Raw genomic sequence first — 20,842 nt, 5'->3', positions numbered from 1 at the left:
GGGTTAATTGCACAGCAGCAGCAGCTCTGCTTGCACCGAGATGTCTGTGTCCTTGCTATGGAAGAAAATGAAGGATAATGTTTACTCTGGTGGCTGTAGGATGTAGAGAAAAAGGAAAATAAATCACCAAACCCGAACAAAACAAAGCTAGTTTCTTATCACAGCTAGTCAGGTCTCAGCATCTACCCTGCTTAAAGCTGTTTGAAGGCTCTCTGTGCTACCTTTGCATTCTCCAGGCTAGATGTACCCCAAAACATCTTTTAAAAGGCAGGCTGGAGCTACAGAAAGCTGCAGGTGTCTGGAAGGATCAAATTGCTTTGTTCCCTGTGTTGAAGAGAGAATAACACTTATTTACAGGTATTTTTATAGCTCTCTTGTGCTCGCTGCTATTTGAGCACAGTAGCATCCTTCCTTTCCCAAGCAAACCAGGAAGAATTGGCAGGTTGGTCAGGAGGAACAAAGATTCACCTTGCTCTTTATGAAAAAGAAACTCATCGCCTGCATTTCTGAAGCTTGTTGCATACTTGAGGCAAAACCCTAAGCCATGCAGTCAGCAGAGCCTGATGCTTTGCCTTGGTCCCTTCAGGAACATACATGCCCTGTTGTCTTCTATCTTTCTGGCAGGTTTTGTTTGCCTTTCTCCATAACAGTGTCTGTTGTAGCATCACTGCTCTGAGTCCTTGAGCCCCAGGTGCTTCAGGGGTGGCCATGGGTGGCTCCTCATCCTGTGGGAAGGCATTTGGCTCTTTCTGGGGGAATTGCCCAGCTTTGTGAGCTTTGGTGATCAATGTATCAGCAAACTGTAGGCATTTTCTCTACTCCAACCAGCAGCACCTATAGACTCTGCAGTTGCAGGATGATGCCAGTTACCTTTCTGCACAAGGTTCAGCAGGAGATTAAATTGCTCTTGTGGTATTGAGGGCAGGAGACAGCAGGCCTGGAAGGTTGGCTTCCATGGAGTTAACAAACGGTACTTGATATATATATATATATATGGCCAAAGAGAATGGCAGCCCGCTCAGCATGCCAGGGCATGTCTCTGCCTCTGATGAAGAGGCATCCTGGTGCCGCAGAGAGCGATTCCCCTCGTGACGTGATTTAGATGGTCACTTTGACGTTTTCAATCAAATGTGTTGACAGAGCTTGTGTCATGAAGCTGAAGAAGTCAAAATATATGAGTCCTGAGGAGAACAAAAGGCAAAACAAACCTGGTGTGAGTAAGTGCATCCAATTTACCAGATGGATTTCAGCTCTGCTGTGCGGGACGGCTTGTTCCAAGAGTTTCTCTGCATTTCATATTCTGCTTATGTAGGAATGTTAGACCTTTCCATTTAATGAGTTTGATTGGTATCAAAACCTAGTCTGAGTTGTTCCTGCTAGAATAGCTCTCGGGAAGGAGCCAGGGGATGAATTTCTGCATAAATTCCTGAGCAGAGCAGTGTCTGCCCATAATGGAGCCATCTGCCTCATCCTGCCATCGCCACCAACACCTACAGACCTCACAGACATACCTTTAGCTCAGGTTCAACAAGATAAAAAAGTCTGTCTTCCTTTACTGCTTATGCCGTAGGGGTTACTGTGCAAGGCAAAACAAGCCGGGGAAGTGTGGCTCAGGGCTGAGAGCAGCAGTAGGTGGGGTGGTTGGATGGGATCCTTCTACCTGGGTCTCAGCATGGAGTATGTGACTGTGAAGCTGAAACACCTTAATCTCAATGTTTGTCTGTGCTGCAAATAGATCTAATAGGGGTATAAAGTCTGGCTGTTCACACGTAGAAAGGTGAAGGATGCCTCCAGCTGTGTGGGGCTGTATCAACACCACAGAGAGGCCACAGAAGATTGGGGATATTTTCCCATTAAAGCTTTTTCAAAGATGTAAGTTTTACAATCTTTTTATCTCATCATTTGCCGCCCAGTGGGGGAGAGATGATCTTTGTGCATAACTGTGCCTGTTGCCAGCCATGCTGGGAAGGGGATGTACAGAGATGCAGGCTGGAGGGCGGTGGGGAGAGTGGGCTCCTTTATTACAAACCTGGAGTGGCTTTTGATGTGTAAAATCGCAGGCACTGGCTTTAATTTGCACATCCCACATTCCTGAGATCAGGGCCGCAGTGAGCAAATTGCTGCTGCTGTAATTAAGGTCAGGGCTGGAACCGTGGTGCTGCACACAGTGGCGGTCACGCGGGTGGCCATCATATTGGGAAAAGGCTTATTCCTGCCTAACAGCTTCAGGGTGCTGCTGCCCCCCACTCATACAAACCCATATGAACAGGGGTTTGAGGTCTTTAGGCTGGTGAGAAAATGGCAGCAGTGAGACCCTGTGGCCATGAGCACTTGGCATCAAGCCACCCAGCAGATACCTGGGGTTGGGGTGACTGGTAGGTGCCCCAGGGATGCTGGTGCTGCTGGGTACCAGTCTCTTGGAGGGGTTATTTGAAGCAGTGTAGGGGTACATACATCAGGACAGTCCATCCTTCAGCACATGGCTGCCTGGTCCCCTTTCCTTTCAAAAAGACATGAGTCACAGCAACACTTTGTACCCATGTTCTTCAAGGGAACATTAAAAGCCACCCAAATACTATTTATTGTCTGCAGCCCTTACATAAAGCATCCCCGCTGGCTGAATGGCTGCTGCAGCTGGTGCCATCAGTCACAGCAGGCACCTTCTTGCTGCTCCTGGTCCAGAGCTGGGAACAAGGACTCCTGATTAGGTATTTAGTTGTCCATGAGTGACGCTGAACCAAGCCTGGTTCCCCCTACCAGGCCTTGGTTTTGGGTGACACTGTTAGAATGAGGAGCCCCTTTCCCTGGTTCTTCTCTGAAGACCCCTGGCTTCCACCCCATTTACAGGAGCCTGGAGATGACCTTGAGCACCTGAAATGCCTGTGCTTAGCCTGCCAGATTGCTGTGCTGGCTGCACACAGCTTCCCTCTCCCTGAGGTAACAGTCCTGAGCTGCCCTAAGCACAGCAGCGTCTGGAAAACTGGGAGATTTGGGCAAAATGGAAGATTTTCAAAATGGGCAACTTGTTGGTAGTATTTCAGCCAGGCACACTCAGGCTTGGTTTGGTTTGGATCTGATGGGCCAAGCCAGCGAAATACTCCAAAGCCAGTGGGACCTTCTGAGGATGTTTCCATCACATTATGATGAGTGCTGGGCAGATGGAAGTTCTCATTGCTGCAAGTGCGATGTGGGGTTTGGATCTTGTTTCCTTCTGAACTACCTGAGTAGGACATAGACAACAGTCCTTCATCTGGGGGTTCCCACACCCCAGGGGTGGGTAGTGTGGGAACAGCAGCCAAAAGCCCCTTGCACCATCTGCAAAGTAGAGTTATGTGCCACTGCCAGTGCCCCATCATTTGTTTCCTTTTACTGCCCCTGCCTCAGTTTCCCCATTAGTAAAACAGGACCTGTGCTAAGAAAATGCTCCCCATATCAGCCATGGAGTGAAAGGGACACATGAAAGGGGTGCAGGAGTTTTCCCTGTGTTATGCATGTGAGCAAGAGCAGTTGTGTGCTGATCACCAGCAGCGTGTGCACTCGGAGGGGGCACTGAGTAGCTCCCCTGTGGAGCTGCAGTCCTGGCAGGGGACGGAAGAGCTGTGTTACAAACAGCAGCCTCTCTCCTAGCAAGGAAGCAGAAAACCTCTACTTCTCCAGTATCCCATCAGTGTGCACTTAACCGGGATGAATCTGTGTGCCTGGAAGCAGCTGGCAGGGGGTGAGCAAGGGCGAACAAAATCGGTAGCACATGCACAAACCATAGCCTGTACCCACGTTTCTGTCAGATAAAGCATTGCAAAGACTCTGCTCTCAGCCTGTTCTTCCATGTGCCAGAGCCATGGGTGCCAGCAGTGGACCTGGTGTTCCTGGGGAGGAGCAGTGGGTGGTTTGCAGGGCAGATGCCAGCTGTGCACAGCTGGAGGGATGCATGGATCCTTGGCAGGAGGAGGGCTTGGGACACGCATCCTTGGCTCTCACACTTGTGTGGGAGCTAGTTATTGCTGTTTGCTCAGTCGTGGTGATTTGGTACATACACAAGTGATACTGCATTAATTCTGTACGGCTTGGCATGCCTAAGGAGATCACAGTGTGTATAGCTGTGCAGGTTTCTTATTATTTAAACAAGCATTTGGGGCAGGGGGAGTGCTGGTAAAAACCAGTTCTGTGTTCAGCTCGTTTGCCAGACTCGGATACTGTATAATTTGGATCCCGCTGGGGAGGAGCACAATCTGTGGTTTCATCTGGTTCCTGCTTTGTTCTGGTTGTTTTCTGCAGAACCGCTTTGGTCCCAGGTCGTGATTAACACCAGCTCTCACTGAAAGTAGAGTCATCCTGGTAGCCACAGGAAAAAGCCCTGGACTAGTCAGAGCAGGTTAATTATTCATTCCAGTTAGCTTGTTTGAATAATTCAGGAGTTTTTGTCATGCTTTGCAAATTGCCCAACACTTTGTGGTGGTGCAGGCTTCTTTTTATTGTAATCTGCTGCGGTTCAGTGTGTAACTCCTTGCAGCTTGTACAGCCTGTGGAGTGCTCCTGAAGTACTTCTGCAGAGTTCCCAGTGTTTGCACCTGAGGGCTGGTCCCCAGACAATTGTGATATTATTGCTTCCTTTGGTTTAATAGCCTGGCTTGCAAACAGAAGGCTTCTTTTTTTGCTGTTTGACAGTTGCCCACAGCATCAATAATTGTTCAAGACACTTGTACAGCTAATAGAAAGCGCCTGTCAACAAGAAAAGCTCATTGTAATACCTCTGTTTTAAAGAGACTGGGGGAAGCAGAAAAGCCAAACAGGTAGCAAATATGTTGTTCCTGCAGTCACATAGATCCAGGGACAGGAGACAATAAGTGGGGCTTAATTTTCTCCCAAATGGATGCTCTATTTCACACCCCGGGACAGCTTCTGATTTATGGGCTTCTTAACATCACAATACTTTCATTGCTAAAAACTAAATGGGAAGGTGCAGCTAAGACCTGATTGAAAAGCTGCTGAAGTAAACACAGCGACTGCGGCTGTTGTTTGCAGCCCTTGGACCAGTCCTAGCAGAGAGCATGGTGATAACAGCATTTGAATTCCCAGTTCACTGAGGACTGGAGAATTTCTGCAATCTCCTGAAAGGCATGTTGAGCCACACTGTGAGCATATTTAAACAGGCAGACTGTGTCCTGAGGTTATGTTGAAAACCAGCCCTACCTAGCTGGAGGGAAGCATGGTGCTACAAGGGGAAGGAAGGAAGCCAGTGATCTCTGAGCTAATGAGCGGAGGGGAGATGTGCAGCTGAGCTGATTTATTAAGGCAAAATGTTGTTGGCTGCTGTAAACAGGCAAACAGTTAAGCCCTGCTGAAGCTTCAACTCTGCTGCCAGGGGTGGAGGCTGGGAGTTGTGAGTGAGGACATGGGCTGGCCAAGGCAAACTGTGGTGTTAGGAGTCGTGCTGCAAGTCTGGAGTCCATCCTGGAGAAGACACTGACCTAATAAAAGATCCAATAATAGGAGTTAGCAAGAGATTTGTTTTGATGTATAGCAGTCTGTTCAGTTATCTATCAGCCGTGGTTTGTTTAATGACTGAAACCAAAAGAGTAGGAGCTCATCTCCACGAGACCGGGAGAGAATATAGATGTAACGCCATTGTGTTCTCAACGTGTCATTGACTTCCACTATGGACATGAGCAAACGTGCTGTTTGGGTCCAATGAGGTGGACAGGCTCATTAAGCAAAACCAGCACCTCTAAAGTCACCCCCTAGGAGAGCCTTGCTGCCTAATCTCACTTTGGTAAAGAGCAATTTGGACTTCTTTTGAGAGAATTCATCATTTTCTTGCTCATCTTGGTCCTGATCCAGCTGGAAGACGGGAGTGTTTGGAAGTTCTCTGCATCGTATCCTTGGGTGATGTCAACAGCCCCACGTTGGATACTTCAGAGCCTCAAAGAAATGTCCAAACAGCTGTGTGCTGGGATGAACCAAATCTCTGGAGAGCTCATCTTGCAGAGCCTCCCCTCTGCGTGTGGAGCCAGGAGACTCAGCTCCCATGGTGGAGAGGCCTTGGGGAGCCTCCTGATGTGGGATTCCCCTTGTGCAAGGGGCACAGCAGCTCCCCTCCCTGCCTGCACTCCTGCTGTATGGATGAAGAGAGGTGGAGCAGTGCTGGGAGAGGAGGGTCAAGGCACAGTCTGTTCCCTCCATCCATCTCCAGCAGATGTTTCCTGAGGAGCACTGTCCAGCTGGCTCTGCTCATAGCAGCCCCCGACAGCACTGGACACCAATGAACCCTTGTGCAAAACCATCCAAGAATCCACGGACATTCCCATGTCCTGTGCCCAGAAATCCCTGAATTCACACAGTTTTAGCTTTGATTTTTCCTCACAGAGAGGATGTGATTTCAGGGATGAGGCAAGCTCTCGCTGTGATCTATTGCACTGTGTTGAGCAGGGAAATCTCTTTGGCTACGTGTGGACAGCAGCCGGGTACACGGGGAGGAGAGCTCTGGGCTTACAAATGCTGTCAGTACTGGATCTGGTAACGTTTAATTTAACCCTGCCACCTGATCTGACATTAGATTTGATCCAGTTGTACCTGCGGGCATGCTCGGAGTGGTGCTGATGGGGAAGGTGAGTGCCAGGGGGATTTGCTGCCTGGCTCTGGGTGCTTCTGGAGCTGGTGTGTAGGAGAAACGCCTGTCCTGGGGCTTTGTGTGAGCTGTGAAGGCTGAAGATGATCATTTGCAGCTGCTTCAGGAGTGGTGGATGACAGGTCTCATGGATGCCAGTTGCTCCATCTCTCACGCTGGAGCTGACCTCTTTCTTATACCTGCTTAGCCGCTGTCTGTCCTACCTGGATTCGTCTGTCAAGGCCGTATTCTGGTTTATCCTGTGTAAACAGAACTGGAGTGAGCCTTTGGATTAATCCAACAGCCACCACCCTCCATGAAGCAGATGAAGCTGGGCATAGCCCGGGTACCAGCAGCACAGATGGTCTAAAGTAGATTTTAAAGCACATCCAAACTCTGCTGCTGGTATTTATGTGCCATATGTTGCAGTGGTAATTACTTACTGTGCTTCTCAATGGGATAGAGTATTGGGGCGGTTTAGAATCCCCATGGTGATGTTACCAGCCTCTGGGCCAACCAGAGGATGAAAACTCATCATGTCTTTATTTTTAGTGCAAGCAATGGCACTTTTCTTTATAGTAGGCACGAGTGGGGATATGCAGGGAGAGCCAAAGACCCAAGGTGCTGTTCAGCACAGGGTCTGGCTGGTGGCATCCATCACCAGGACACAGTGCTGCCAGGTGAGAGCCTCTATACAAAGGAGAAGGTTGATTTTCATAAACCATGCTAAGCAATGGGTTACATGGGTTAGAGCTATTTTTGCAGCGAGATAAAAGAATGCTAATTTGATCATTTACCTAACTTCCCATTACAGTTCAACAGACTATTATACACCAGGACTTTCTTCTTTTTCCTTCCTAAATAAGTCAGTGATGACAAAGGATATTTCACCACAACAGGCAGCATTATGCAAAACTAGGGCTGATTTAAAAAGAAAACCTATTCCCATTGAAACTCCTTTTTGATGGTCGTGTGGAGTTTCAATTACACACAATTTTGTTTGCATCATTCATTGCCTTTGAGTGGAAATTTTTAGGATGTGCTGAGAAACATCCAGTGATTGAAGGCCTCCCTAAAGCCCTCTTCTATTAAATCTCCACCAAGGAAAACACACATTTATGTTGAAAATGCAGGATAAACTGTACCTTGTTTATGTGTTTTGTCACTTTTTCTCACCCTGGAAAGAAACCTAAACCAGCTATAGCAAACATTGTTCTGCGCTACGCTGTTCTGCCTGCCTTCTATGGGTGGGAATTGGTTCTTTGATCTTCAGTTCAAAGAGGTTGAAAAGGCTGTTTCTGTGGTCTGCAGAGAATTCCTTTCTGATTCTACAACATTTCTTGATTAACGCTGTGTTTCTGGGGAAGCTCTTGGTACCCTTCCAACCAAATTGATGCTTAGACCTTGTGTAACATCTACCACAGAGGGCTTGAAGTTTGCTTCCAAATCACTTTGCCTGGTGGAGGACGTCATCCCCCAGCACCCAGGAGAGCGGTGATGTGAGCAGAGCACTACAAACAAGTGTTCAAGGCTAGAGGAAAGACCTGGTCGTGTCCGACAAGACCTGCAGGCAACCAAATTGACATCCAGTTGCTGGCTGGAAAGAGAGCCATGCTGGAGCAGAGGTGCTCCCTCTCTACTGGATCCTTAATGATCCAGATGTCCCATGTCCAATGTCACTGAGTGGTTTGATCTATCCCTTGCCAGGGGACCTGTTACCTTCAGGACTTGTAGGTTGTGGCCTTTTGTAACGCCGCTGTTGTTAACCTAATTGAACATCTAAAGCAAGGAGGAGGGAGAGGGAATCATTAGCAGCTGCATTAACTTTTACCCTGGATTCTGTGCACAGCATTCACTGGAATTAAATGGCTGTTTGGATTCAAGCGACTCCTCCGGCGCGGGCTAATGAAACCAGTCCTGCAGTTCAGCGGTGGCATCCACCAAAACCCTGGTTGTAATCCAGACTGCAGTTTGTTCTGCTAATGAATTAATCAGCTGATTCCGTGCAAGCAATAGCTCATTAGAGAGGTGCGTGGCAACCTTCGGAAGGGGATTATTGGCTTTGCATGGCCCAAAGGCCTTTCCATTGCCCTCGGAGCATCGCAGCGCAGCTCCATATGTGTTCTGTAATTAACGGGCGTTGTTCCTGAGGTCGTTTGATCTCAGGGAAAATGAGTGTAAAAATGTTACTACTGTAAACCTTTGAAAACTTGGGAGTAAAAGTCAAAGAGCCAAAAGCAATTTCCCTTTCATCGAGCTGCTGGGGGTGGTGCCTTCTCTTTTCATATTTATTTTGTAAGCTTCCAGCCTGTTCTTAAGGGTAGCTGCCGAGATAAAGTGAAGTGTAATTTGGAAATTAGTTCCGGATGTTTGAGTTGTGGCTTTATTTTAGCAATCTGGGTCATTAATTTTGTTGAATAATTTGCTTGGATTCTCTTCCCCAGCGTGTGCAAAGCACGGCTGCACCCAGGGTATAAAGGGACTTCCAGCAGGAAAGGGAGCTTGCAAAGGTCTTTCCCTGGTGGGTGACCTTACAAAAACAAAGCCTGTTTCTCTGTGGTTATCTGGGGTGGACAGCAGGGTGCTGGAGTGGTTTGTGCTCCTGCTGCAGCCAGGAACATTGGGCACAGTGGGAAGGGACATCACTGGAGCTGCACTGCTGGAAAGCCAAGGGCAGGGCAGGTCAGGTTTGGGTTTAGCTTCTCAGCCATGACAGGACCCTTTTCATATGCATAAAAGCAACTTGCAGCTTGATTAATGAGCAAAGGTGCGGTTTGGTAAAGCTTTTCAGGGGCTGTTAATGAAATGGATCTTTTGAGTAAAAAAATTCTTCTGCGCAAGCTTGGAACTGCCCTGAAAATGTGGAAATTTGGATATACCGGCATCCTCTCCATGCACACCCAAAGAGTCTCTGGAGAACTGTTGCAGATCACTGCAAATGCAGCTCCTTGTTGCAAAGAGGTGTCTGGAGCAGCACCAGTAGCCGTGGCATGGAGCAGGGACAGGTGCCCATGGGTGTCACCACCAGCAGTGCTTAGGCAGGGTGTTGTGGGTGCTGCTTGCACCCCTGTCAACAAGGACAGGAATTCAAACACAGCATTGGTGGGATGGGAATGGAGCCAGTCTGTGAGTCTGGGATGCTGGTGCAAAGCTCAGGGTCCAGAATAGGGATCTGCAGAGGACCCAGTGACTGGGAGTAATGCTCTGCTTTTCTCTCCGCTTGGCAATGTGCTGAGTAAACTGGGAATAGCTATCTACACCTCTGAGCAAAGGGAGTGCTACAAACTGCAGGATTAAGGCTGTATTTTCCCTCTGTATGTTTATGCAACATTGAGGGTTAAAAAAAAAAAGACCCTGGTTTTAGGGGCTAAACTTTAAAAGCATGGTCATTATAATAATGCAAGAGGAGGCAGAAGCATGGAACTGGCTTGGGTGGAGTTTTTCTGCTTATCCTGCTTTCTGTTTTGCCGTTTATCCTGTTTATCCTCTCCTTGTTATCCTGAACTAGTTTGTCTTCCTGTAAACACCAGCCTACGACTCTTAAAAAGAAATCCTCAGGAAGAAAACTTGCTGACTGAGCCTGTTTCTCGCCTGTAGCACTTGAATAAGCCCATCAGCTTATATAATATTAATATTTGTAAAAGCAAACCTGCAGAGCTCATAAATCTCTCCCTAAAAGAGGGACAATACCTAGATCTATTTTAAAGTGATGCAGATAAGTAGGTTCTAGGACAAAAGGGTATTGATACAAAGGAAGCGGGTTGATGAAAGAAATAAAATTGCCATTTTACTCTGAAAATTGGCCCTGCATAAGTGATACCAGAGGCTTCACTGCTGCTGCAGCCAGCATTTTGCTCTGGGCCATCACTTTGCTCTGGAAAGCCCCAGTCCCTGGCTGCTGCCACAGCAGTGTTGCCTCCTGGTATTCCATACAAGTGGGTTAAGGAGTTTAAATAAGTCCAGCATTGAGGCAGGGTTTGTTTGCAGATGAGAGGACTTCATTGCTATTTTTCCTCACGTTGTGCCTTCTCCGAAAGAGAAAAAAGTGAAAGAAATTCTGCAGTTTGGATTCTGTGAACCATTTTTTAAGGCAAGTAGGCTTTCCTCCATTACACTGTGCCACAACAGTATGGGAACACAGACAAGAAAAACAACAATACAGCTTATTTTTAGTCAACCAAGTGAGCAATCTGTCTCCAGACACATGCACAGAGGGGCTCTGTGGAGGAGCGATGCTGCTGCATCACTGTTAACATAGTCCCTTATCAAAGAAAAACTGCTTTGAAGCAGTTGCTTTAAGACCTCCTCTATTGGGTACCACCCGCAGTGGGATGGGAGCACTCAGCAGTGTGAGGGCTCTTGCTGGCAGCTGTGTTTATGTGGTGCAGAGGAGGGGAGGTGCAGATGGATGGGTGTCTTTGGATGCTTTTGCCAGGCGGTGCAGTTCTTCCTTCTTTCTTTCTTGTTTTTGTCCTCACCCTGAGCACAGTGGGAAACCTTTCATTCTGTGTTGCTCAGTAGTGGAGCTGGATCAGAGGATTCCTCATGGGCTTTGCTCAGTCCCTGAAACTTTCCCCAAGCCTATCTTTCCTAACTCCCAGCACTAGAGAAGTCCATTGCGTGGGTCCACTTTTGGTGATGGCAGTGAAACACATTGGCTGGGTCCAGTCTAGGAGCCCCCCACAGTTGGGGTTAAGCAAAGCAGGGGGTAGGCTGCTCTAAAGAGTTCAGAGTGAGCAGGACAAGTAGATGGGAGACCAAGAAATACCATTACAAGTATTTTATAGATGAGAAACTGGGGGCCAGAGGCACAATGAGGTGATTCCCACAAAAACTGGGCTGTGATCCCCTGAGCCCCAGACCGAGGTACATACCCTGGCCCATAGCATGAGTCATGTAATGCAGCCTTGCTCTTTCCCAGCTCATCTTGGAGCTGGAAGATGATCAGGTCATTGGCTCAATCTGAATTTTGTGATGAAGCAATTTTTTTCCTTTTAAAATAGGGAGCTGCTGAAGCTGCCTCTCCTCCTGGGATTAGGTCAATTCATTTAGCACAGCGTATTTTTAAGGAAAACTTTTTATCGTGCCAACTCAGGCAAGAAATATGTTCAAAGAATTTTAGCATTCGGCTCCAATCACTATTTCATTTAAACATTTTAAGCTTATGAGAGTTGGCAAAAAAAAAAGCTTTTTTTTTTTTTAATTAAAAAAAAAGAAGTGGCAATAAGAAGGGAATGAGTTGAAGTTATCTCAGTGGAAAATGTTTTCCTATTTTCCATTTCTGGAAGTTTATAGGTTTAGCTTTTGTCCTAATGAAGGGCAAGAAAATATCTGAAGAGCTTTCGCAGGGCACACAGATTAGCAGCCAGACAGTTCCTGCTGCTTTTCCTCATCTCCAAGTCCAGCTGCATTTTCCCTAATGAAATTTTCTGCCACAGCAAAGGTGGAATGTGAAAGTTCAATATTATGGATCAGCTTTGCTTACAAGAACAGAGGAAAGCATCCAGAACCTGTACATGGGAAAAGAGATGAATGAGAGTGATATCACAGAGGTCTATAAAACTATGGAGAACCTGAGTAAGGCATGACAAACGATGGTCCAGATGAAAAATCACATGCAGGAAAATCAGGGCTTGCAAGGGAGATCAGGCGAAGGATTAGTGCTACCTGGCTTTTTGTCCCATCTAGCTCTGGATTGCCCACTTGTGTTTTGTCCTTCTTCTGTCACTTTTGGTTAAGAACGAGAGATGACGAGGACTTTGCTGGACCTCACCGTGCCTTTACTTTCCTCAGCCTTTTGCTGCCACCTCCTTCTCCAGGAGAGCCTGGGCAAAGCTGCGTCCATCTCCAGCACAGCAGCATCCCTGTTGTTGTTAGGGGATAAATGACACTGTCTCCATGGCCAGGGAAGAAACCAAATTAAACTCCACCATCCCCAGCAGCCAACGGGCCAGCTGCCGAGCTCCGTGCCACAGCTGATTTCTCACAGACAGTCAGGGGTGAATTGTACCTCTAATTCCTGTCACAAATGTTTTTGCTATGAAAAGAGACAAACAGGAGTGCGGAGAAGGGGAAGGAGCGTTTGGCCTGTCCTTCAGCCTTACGATGAGAGAAGGTTGCAACCATACTAACGTGCTCCTAGCAAGTTGGTGGTTGATGTTGTTGCATTAGGCAATGAGAAATAGGCTCACTGATAAGCTGCATTTTCTGCCTGCAATAGCACACCGTCCACTAGAATAAGGCAGCTATGAAGGAGGGTGAGGAGCAAAGTGAATTGCTGGTGAGAAGCCTGGCACAGAACACGCCTCCCCAGTGGGGAACCACACCAAGCGTGGGGAGATCTGCCATAAAGCTCTGTAAGTGTGAAATTATTCCATTTGGCTTGCCAGATTGGCGCTGGGGATGCTGTGGCATTCAGGGAACACCAAGCCGTGAGACACAGGTACTGACTTGTGGCACTAATCTGACTACAACATATTTGCGGTGTATTGACCACGGTGCAAGTCCAGATCATTATCACTCTTCAAGAGGCTCAGGAGATCAATGCTTCCTTGATACAGATAGACAAAACAGAGGGCAGGTGTTCGTGGCTTTCCCTGCATGCGGTGTTATTATTCTTTGCTGATCCTTCCGCTGAGGTAGGGGAGAGGAGTGAGAAGGAAGGTGAGAAAGGATTTAGGAATATGATTTGCCAGACATTTAAAAAGTGGGTGTAAGAAGGAGATCTTTGGCATTTTCTTCATCAATTTTAAGCTGAGGGCCATCCATCACCAGGAATGACTTTCAGCATTGACCAGATTTGAGCGGAAGGCTGTTGCAGGGTTTTCTCATGCTCCTTGCCCCCATATCCCTTCCTGCCGTGGTGGAAGGGTAATGGCACCCATGGGAAACCACTGGCTCTTGTCGGGGCTGTGTTTAGGTTCCTGGAAGCTGAGACTTTGCAGCTGCAGCGCTCGTTGCCAGGGAGCTGGTGGGAAGGGACCAAGCCAAGGTCCCACCGCACATGGTGGCCTCCAAGGAAGCAGCTTGGTGTGTTGTGTCTCCATGGTGTTTTTCTCTAGAGGGCTGGGCTCAATTCTGTGTCAATGCTGAGGTCATCTGCCTCGGGTCTTGGATGGCTGCGTGGCTCAGATAGGGGTTGGAGACTTGGTGATTGGGTTTGTTCCCAATCAAAACCCCAGTGTTGTGAAGGTCAAGGTAGAACAAGCCACGCTCATAGAATCGTTCTAGGTTGGAAAAGACCCTTAACATCATCAAGTCCCGCTGCCAGCATCAAGTCATTAGGGTGCACGGAGGGGTCTTGGACTGCAGGGATGTCCTTAACCCTGTGTCCCAGCTTGTCTCCACTGGGTGAAGGGAGCCTTTGCTGCCAAGCTCTTTGAATCCTTAATGCACTGCACCCCCAGAGCTCATCCACCCCAGCCATGTGTGGATAGAAAGCAGCCGGAGGTCACAGCAGTTCCATCAATGCCACAGCAGGATGAAAGCATTGCAGCACATTGGCTGAAAGGACCTGTAGAGCAGGCACAGCCCTCATTCCGGCCTGGGGACATGAGGGGACTTGCAGAGGGTCATGGCTTGGTCATGGAGGTGTTCCCTGTGCTGACAGGGACCCCTCCTCTCACCCCCTATGGGACCTTACTGTGGTGCCTGTCGGGTACAGCAGAAAGCTCAAAGCCCAGCACACGTGGTCAGAGGGGTTCCTCCATCAGAGCAGGGCACCAACCCCAGGACCCTCTGTGGGCTAGGACTTGAAGTGGGATCCCGAGGGAGGTGGCATCACCTGGCCCCTGTCATGGGCAGTTCTCCTTGCCTCGCTGCAACCGGTCTGCAGTCGGAGCTGCCCGTGTGCACAGGAGAATCAAAGGCTCCTGTGTGACCCGAGGGTTGGGGCTGCGCTGCCATCAGAGGTGGTCTGCAGCTGTGTGGGGGAATTGGATGTCACCCTTGGAACGCATGAGGGTCGCCAGATCTCAGTATTGATGCGAACGGATCTGCCCATTCATTAGCAGAGACCATGCAGTTCCATGGGGAAGCTGGGTATAAACACATAAATGGGAAAAGCACTTCCAATGAGAACAGACAGGAGCATCTTTCCCTGTGTCTGTACCCCCTTCCCTTCCTTTCCTCACCCCCATTCTCTTTGTTTCACAGGACTGGCTGATGAAATTTGGGTATCTGCCCCCTCCAGATCCGGTCACAGGACGACTGCAGACGCAGGAGGAGCTCACCAAGGCCATCACTGCCATGCAGAGGTTTGGGGGGCTCGAGGCGACAGGGGTCTTAGGTCAGTTGCTCATGGTCCTTCCTTTCTTTGATGCAGAGGGATGCAGGGACAGCTCCTTGCAGGTCTGGACAAGGAGACATGGCACTGAGTTGTGGAGTAGCATCATCTCCAGGAGAAGCTCAGGCGGGTGTAACATACGGCCCAGTTTGCAGCTGTAAGAGTAATTACATGGCTCAGGTGCTTTGTTGCCTTGTGCTTTCAAGAACCTGAGGCAAGCAATTATCTCACCAGACCCACATACCCTGGGGATCCCGTTGTGCTTAAAATAGCTCTTGGTGTGTTGAAAGATAACAAAGACAGAGAAACTAAGGCTGATAGGGTGTCCTGTTCAAAGCCTTCACTGCAGCATCAAATTGAATTCAACAAAAATCCTGATTAAGCCTCCCAGTTTGTATATATAGATATTCTGGTTTCTTTGCTGCTGGGGCACAGCGCAGGGGAGGGAGGGAGGTGCTGTTGCATCACCCCAGCACTGCTCACTCCTGACCATGATATGCAGAGCCATGAAGTGCCTGCAGAGCTGGCAGGGGTCTCCTTGGCTCCCTGGGCACCCCCCCCCCCCCATCTCCTGTGGCCAGATAAGAGCCCATTACCCGCTCCACCAGCCAGCAGGGACAAGGCAATGAGTGCTTCTGCCTGATGTGGTGGCTGGGAGGGAGCAGTCCAAGGCCAGGATCAAGCAACACAAGTTCCCCAGCTGGCTGAGGTCACTCCTATCAATGTCCTCATTGAGGGGAGGAGAAAGCCAGCATTATCCTGGCTGTCAGAAGGGTGCCTGTTTGCTCTCCTCTCTTCCCTGACACACGGCTGTGACCCCTTGCTGGGGGCCAGCTTGCTTCCGCTGCTTGGAACAGGATTAAGGGGAAGTTCCTATTAGAGGGGCTGTCCATCCATCCCAGCACCCCACCAGCCCTCCACTGGTCCCCCAGCACAGCTGCCACTTCACAGACACTGTCTGCATCCCATCAATGGCGCTTTCGCTCTGCTCTGAACTGAGCATGTGAAGTTATTTCTCTTCCACCTTATCACAAGCTGCAGCAGGCCCAGGAGCAAGGACGGCTTTACAGATGCATTTGCGTTTTCAGTTTTGGAAGGGGTGTTTGGAACAGGCCTGAGGGCTGCCCTGGGCAGGTCATGGATGTGGTTTGTGTCTGAAAACAGTGCTAAAGAGGTAAAGCCAGTGCAGAGAATGGGTGAATGCAACAACTCGTCTGTTTCAGCAGTTGAGAACAGGAGCTTTAAGTTTTCATTGAGTTATAGAAATAAACAAGAAGGAATATGAGCTCCTAGCTGAATAGAGACAGGTTATCTACAGGTGAATGTGCCTCTGCTTTGCCAGAGGACTTCAGCAAGAGAGGACAAAACAGAGTAATTTAAAAAGTACTTTCTTAACTATAATCCAATCTGGCCATAGGTGGTTTCCACACGAGTTTCTGAGATCTATCAAACAAGAGAGAACTTGTTGTGTTTTCTCCTGAAATCACTAACTGTCCATTGACAGTAATGGTAGAGCGAGTGCTGAACCCCCAGCCATGGGTGTCACCTCCTGGCAGCCCCAGGTGGTGGGGTGCATGAAGAAACAGGCTTTCAGCAGGAATTGCTGCTGGTGGTGGGTGCACAGAGGGGGCTCAGTGCCCCACGGTGTCACCACAAGTGATGCTGGAGCCAGTGTTGTGCCCCACCAGGCACTCGGGCATTGCCTTTTGTTCTGCTGCTGCATCCTTAGCACTTCACTTCCCGTCTCCCTATAGGACTTCATAACACACCATTCCTTTGAGTTTATGGGGTTTTCCTCACCCTAGACGAAGCCACACTGGAGCTGATGAAGACCCCTCGCTGCTCTCTGCCTGACCTCACCACCACTGAAACCAGGAGGAAGCGATTCGTGCAGGCTGTCACCAAGTGGAGCAAAAGGAACTTGTCTTGGAGGTAGGAATTCAGCTTCCCCCACTGAAATCTTGCAGCAAAGGGCTGATTCCTCACAGACCTGTGCTAAACATGGCTTTGTGATGAGTTTCAAGGGACGTGTTAAAACATGTGCTCCCAGGACCCCATGGACTATTTAGTTGAACTCTTTTCCTGCTGAAACCAGCCTTGGGATGACTCAGACCCACTTGGCTGCTGGCTGGGAATAGTGCATCTTTGGCTCGTGGGTTAGCTAGAAGCCTTTTGCTGCACTGCAATGGTTAGAGCATCGTTTCTCTTGAGCTCATTGGGACTTTACAGTTTCTCAAGCAGCTGCCACAGACTCGGCTCTGCACAGATGGAGCAGCATTTGCTGGGTAATAGAGTCACTTTCTTTCTCCTAGTCCTTTCCATGGCTGAGTATATTCGCCTTGACATCAGGGAGCAGTGCATACGGGTCGCTCTGAACCTGTGCCATGCAGAAGTTCTGGTCCAGCTTCCAGAGACACTGCAGGTCAGGGTTGTCAAACAAGCTGATCCCTGTCCCACCAAGACCTGTGCTTTTTGGGACTCATTTTTCCTCCCTCTAAGCCCGCGTGCTGCAGGGATTGTTCCTCCAAGAAAGATTATCCCACCATAAGGTGTTCCTACTATCCTGGAAACACATGTGGATGCTATGGAGAGATCTCCTTTTTAATAATAAGCTTCTGTGATCCTGACATGGTCCCTAAGGCGAGTCTACCTCCCACTGCAGTAACAAATCTCATCTTGGCTGTGGCTGTCGACACATGTTGAACTGTGGCCTTACCAGGGATTTGGTCCATGTTCCAGCACTTCCCTCTGAGACCTTATTTTCCTAAAAGACAAACTTAATTCAGCTTCAGTAAGAAACAACTTTGGCTTCAGCTTCTTGAAATGCTGTTCCCCTCTTGAGCAGCCCCATCTTGATGGGTAAGAGGAATAAACTTCGTATTCCAGAGGAGAAAATCCCTTTGGGTGAGACAAATCCTGGCACAGCATCCTCAATCCCAGGCTGGAGCAAAGCATGGAAGGGAAATGGGGACAGACTGTCCTGGTGGACAACATGTTTGCTGCAGCAAAGAGGGCCATAAAAAGGGGGGTAGGTCTGAGACAGTTTTATACGTGACATAAAAAAAACCCATCTCCTGACAAACTCGTTTCTGCTTTTTATTCTTCAGTTTTTTCCAAGATCTTGGCTTTTGTTCAACAAAGGGCTGTATTTTATAACCGGAGGTTGTATAAGCCAACAGAAAGCTGTATCATTATAGAAACTCCAACACAGTATTTATTTACACCCAACACTTGAGGTTAAAATAGCTTTTTTGAAAGCGCTGTGAAACCCCACCAATAGAGACATTGTTTTACCTTTTACACATTGGTGAAACGTTTTAAGAAAAAAAAAACAAACCATGCATTTAAAAATTAAAGAAAAACCTGAACAATTGCAAGGCTGGAATAAACATGTAAGCAAAGCTGAGCTGTACAGAAGGATGGTCTCAGGACAGGCATCTGCACTGATGGAGGAGGCAGTGTTTAGCAATAGAGGCATATAGGTTGCTCAGGTTTCTTCTTCTTCCCCTTGAGTACAGCCAGCCTGTGGGGCTGGATCATTCAGGGAGCAAAACAGTACAGGCTGCATCCTGCACAGCGCGCAGTACAGCATCCTGGTACAGCGTCAGACACAGGCGGTCTCCTGTGCCTCATCTCCACGGGAAGTTTCCAGGATATTACAGCATATAAATCTTCTTTTCACGGGATTTTATTATTGTGTTTTCTGCGTTGTATGTAGGTACTCCGGTCCTTGGTAGGCTGACGAGGGAGCAGGGGGATAGGGTTGGGATGCGGGAGGAGCGTGCTGCGGATGCCCTCTGCTGGCATCAGTGCCCGGAGCTGCGCGCAGCGAGTTCCTCCTCGCGTTTGCAGCCTGGTTTTCCTTTTGCTCGTTTTCCTTTACTGCCTCTGGTTGTGCCCCACAGGAGGGGAGTTCACAGCCGGCATCTCTTCCCAGGCGCTCACCATCTCCTTGCAGCCATGGGGAATGCAGCGTCAGGGCCATGCCCCCTCTCTGCGCGGCTCAAACTCCCTGGGGCAGGGGAAGCGCTGAAGCTTTCTGCATTTCCCATTTCCTTTCTTGCTGAAATCTCAGCCTGGTGCCCAACAGAGCTGACTTTCATCCACCTTTAGGTAAGGACAAGTCCCTGGTGATACTTCATCAAAGCTGCAGGCTTTGGAACTGCGATGCTCAGAGCACGGGGTGCCAGAGCTGGAGCAAACACAGGTGGCAGGGGGGCAGTGGTGTCTGTCAGTCACTGCCCACCATGGCTGTGAGCATCCTGAGCCCACCTGCACTGGAGGTGTGCCACTGCCTGAGCCAAGATGTGGCTTTACTGAGGTGTGGAGGGGTGGCAGGTACTACTGGGTAAAGGTGTGCAGCCAGGATAACCGCTGTACCATGCTCCAGCAGCACCCCTGGAGCAGCCTCTCTTCTCACAAACTGAGAAACTGGTTGTGAAGTCTGATTTCACCCACCTCTTCTCTGCAGGATGGATTAGCTCTGTATCGGTGCCCATTCCTGGGATGCAGGGAGCTGCCTAGCACTATATACATGTAAAGGACAGGAGAAGGATTGTCGCCCCAAAATATTTGGTATCATGCAAAGTGCTGGGATAGGGGTGATGGAGGGTGCAAAGATCCCCTCTGCTTTCCTCTTGTGGCACTGGGGTAGCACAAGGACAGGGTTGCCACCCCATGGATGGCTCTGGGCAGATGGAGAAGCACATTTAGCAAGGCAGCGAGCAGCCACCGTTTCAACTGTCCCCCCTTCTCTCCCCAGCCCAGATCAATCTGGGTTTATCAGGCAATCCTGCTGTGTTTGGTAGTTATTACCATTTATTTTATGTCTGTGGTTTCAGGGCTGCAGAAAGTGAAGGAGCACCTTCATTAACCACAATTGATTTCTCATACATCTAACCTCATACTAACACTCTTCCACTTCTCTCTTTGGGAGGACAAAACCCAAAAAGGAACCATGAAATCAAAATAAGCATTGCTGTGGGTGCCCCTCAATAGCGAACAGGGACAGATCAGCCCTCTCTGGCCTCTGCTTATTAAACAGCTTGGACCCAAATGCTCTTTGGGATGGGACAAGCAAAGGAGGGGACTCAGGGGGGATGTGAAGGGCTGGCAGCAGCTGGGTGAAAGTCAGCTTTCATTTGTCTGCATGGCAGTGCTGCTGCCTGGGTGAGCTCTAAAGGCAGAGCAGAGATGCTCTTCTCGGCATCCATTTGTGTCACTTACATCCGTGTACTTCTCAGCTGTGTCAAGCAGCGCGGCTGACGTTGCCTCGTGCAGCTCCATCTGAGATGGGAACAGATGCTCCTCAGGGTGCCCCAGCGTGTGGCTTTGCTGAGGAATGTGGCTGACCCCGCAGCGCAGGGCAGTGTTGGTGGGGTGGATGGAGGGGGCTGAGCAGCCCAGTCCTCATCAGCTTCCCGGTGGGTTCACAGGGACCATCTGGAGGAGAGAGCTTTCCCTTCAATTACTCACATCAGGCTTGTGCCTGAGATTGGAGCTCTGTAAGAGGTGTCTCAGGAGGGATTGACATCCAAGAAGTGCTGCTCTCTGCTGGGTACCTAAGCACCATTTACTGCAAATAATAATAATAATCAAGGTAGGAAGAAGCTTATTTAGTCCCACCTGCATGTGCATGATGTTAGAAATGTGCCTCCTTCAGTGGAACTGGGTAAGACAACGGGGACTAACATCCTATCGGTGTAATAGTCTTCTCCTAATCTCATTGAAAACAATTAGCAGAGCTCCAGCAATCAAATCGGATGCTGAACTGAAAAACCCTGATGGGATTTTCTTGACAAATAACAGTGGTAATGAATAAAGGATGGGGGGTTTTCACTTACACCTGCAGCATGCTAACAGAATGTGGGACAGCTCAGAGGTGCAGGACCTTTTAAAAGAAGCAAAATAAGTATTGATGCTGTTTCTGCCTTCATCTAACATTTCTAGAGTCA

At 48.9% G+C, this 20,842-nt stretch overlaps 1 protein-coding gene across 1 annotated transcript in view; it reads left to right on the top strand.

Annotated features, from left to right (window-relative positions):
* Positions 1–20,842, top strand: part of MMP17 (matrix metallopeptidase 17) — a 61,477-nt gene that overhangs the window by 23,936 nt on the left and 16,699 nt on the right. Inside the window, exons 2-3 of the mRNA XM_057414930.1 lie at positions 14,759–14,886; positions 16,689–16,820. Coding sequence (XP_057270913.1) covers positions 14,759–14,886; positions 16,689–16,820 — 260 coding nt within the window. The remainder of the gene's footprint in view (positions 1–14,758; positions 14,887–16,688; positions 16,821–20,842) is intronic.

Source organism: Pezoporus wallicus, unplaced genomic scaffold, assembly GCF_028554395.1.
Source record: "Pezoporus wallicus isolate ANWC-B61680 ecotype Strahan unplaced genomic scaffold, APGP_CSIRO_Pwel_v1 contig_8047, whole genome shotgun sequence".
NCBI classification, from domain to species: Eukaryota; Metazoa; Chordata; class Aves; order Psittaciformes; family Psittacidae; genus Pezoporus; species Pezoporus wallicus.
This window is presented reverse-complemented; position numbering and strand designations above follow the sequence as displayed.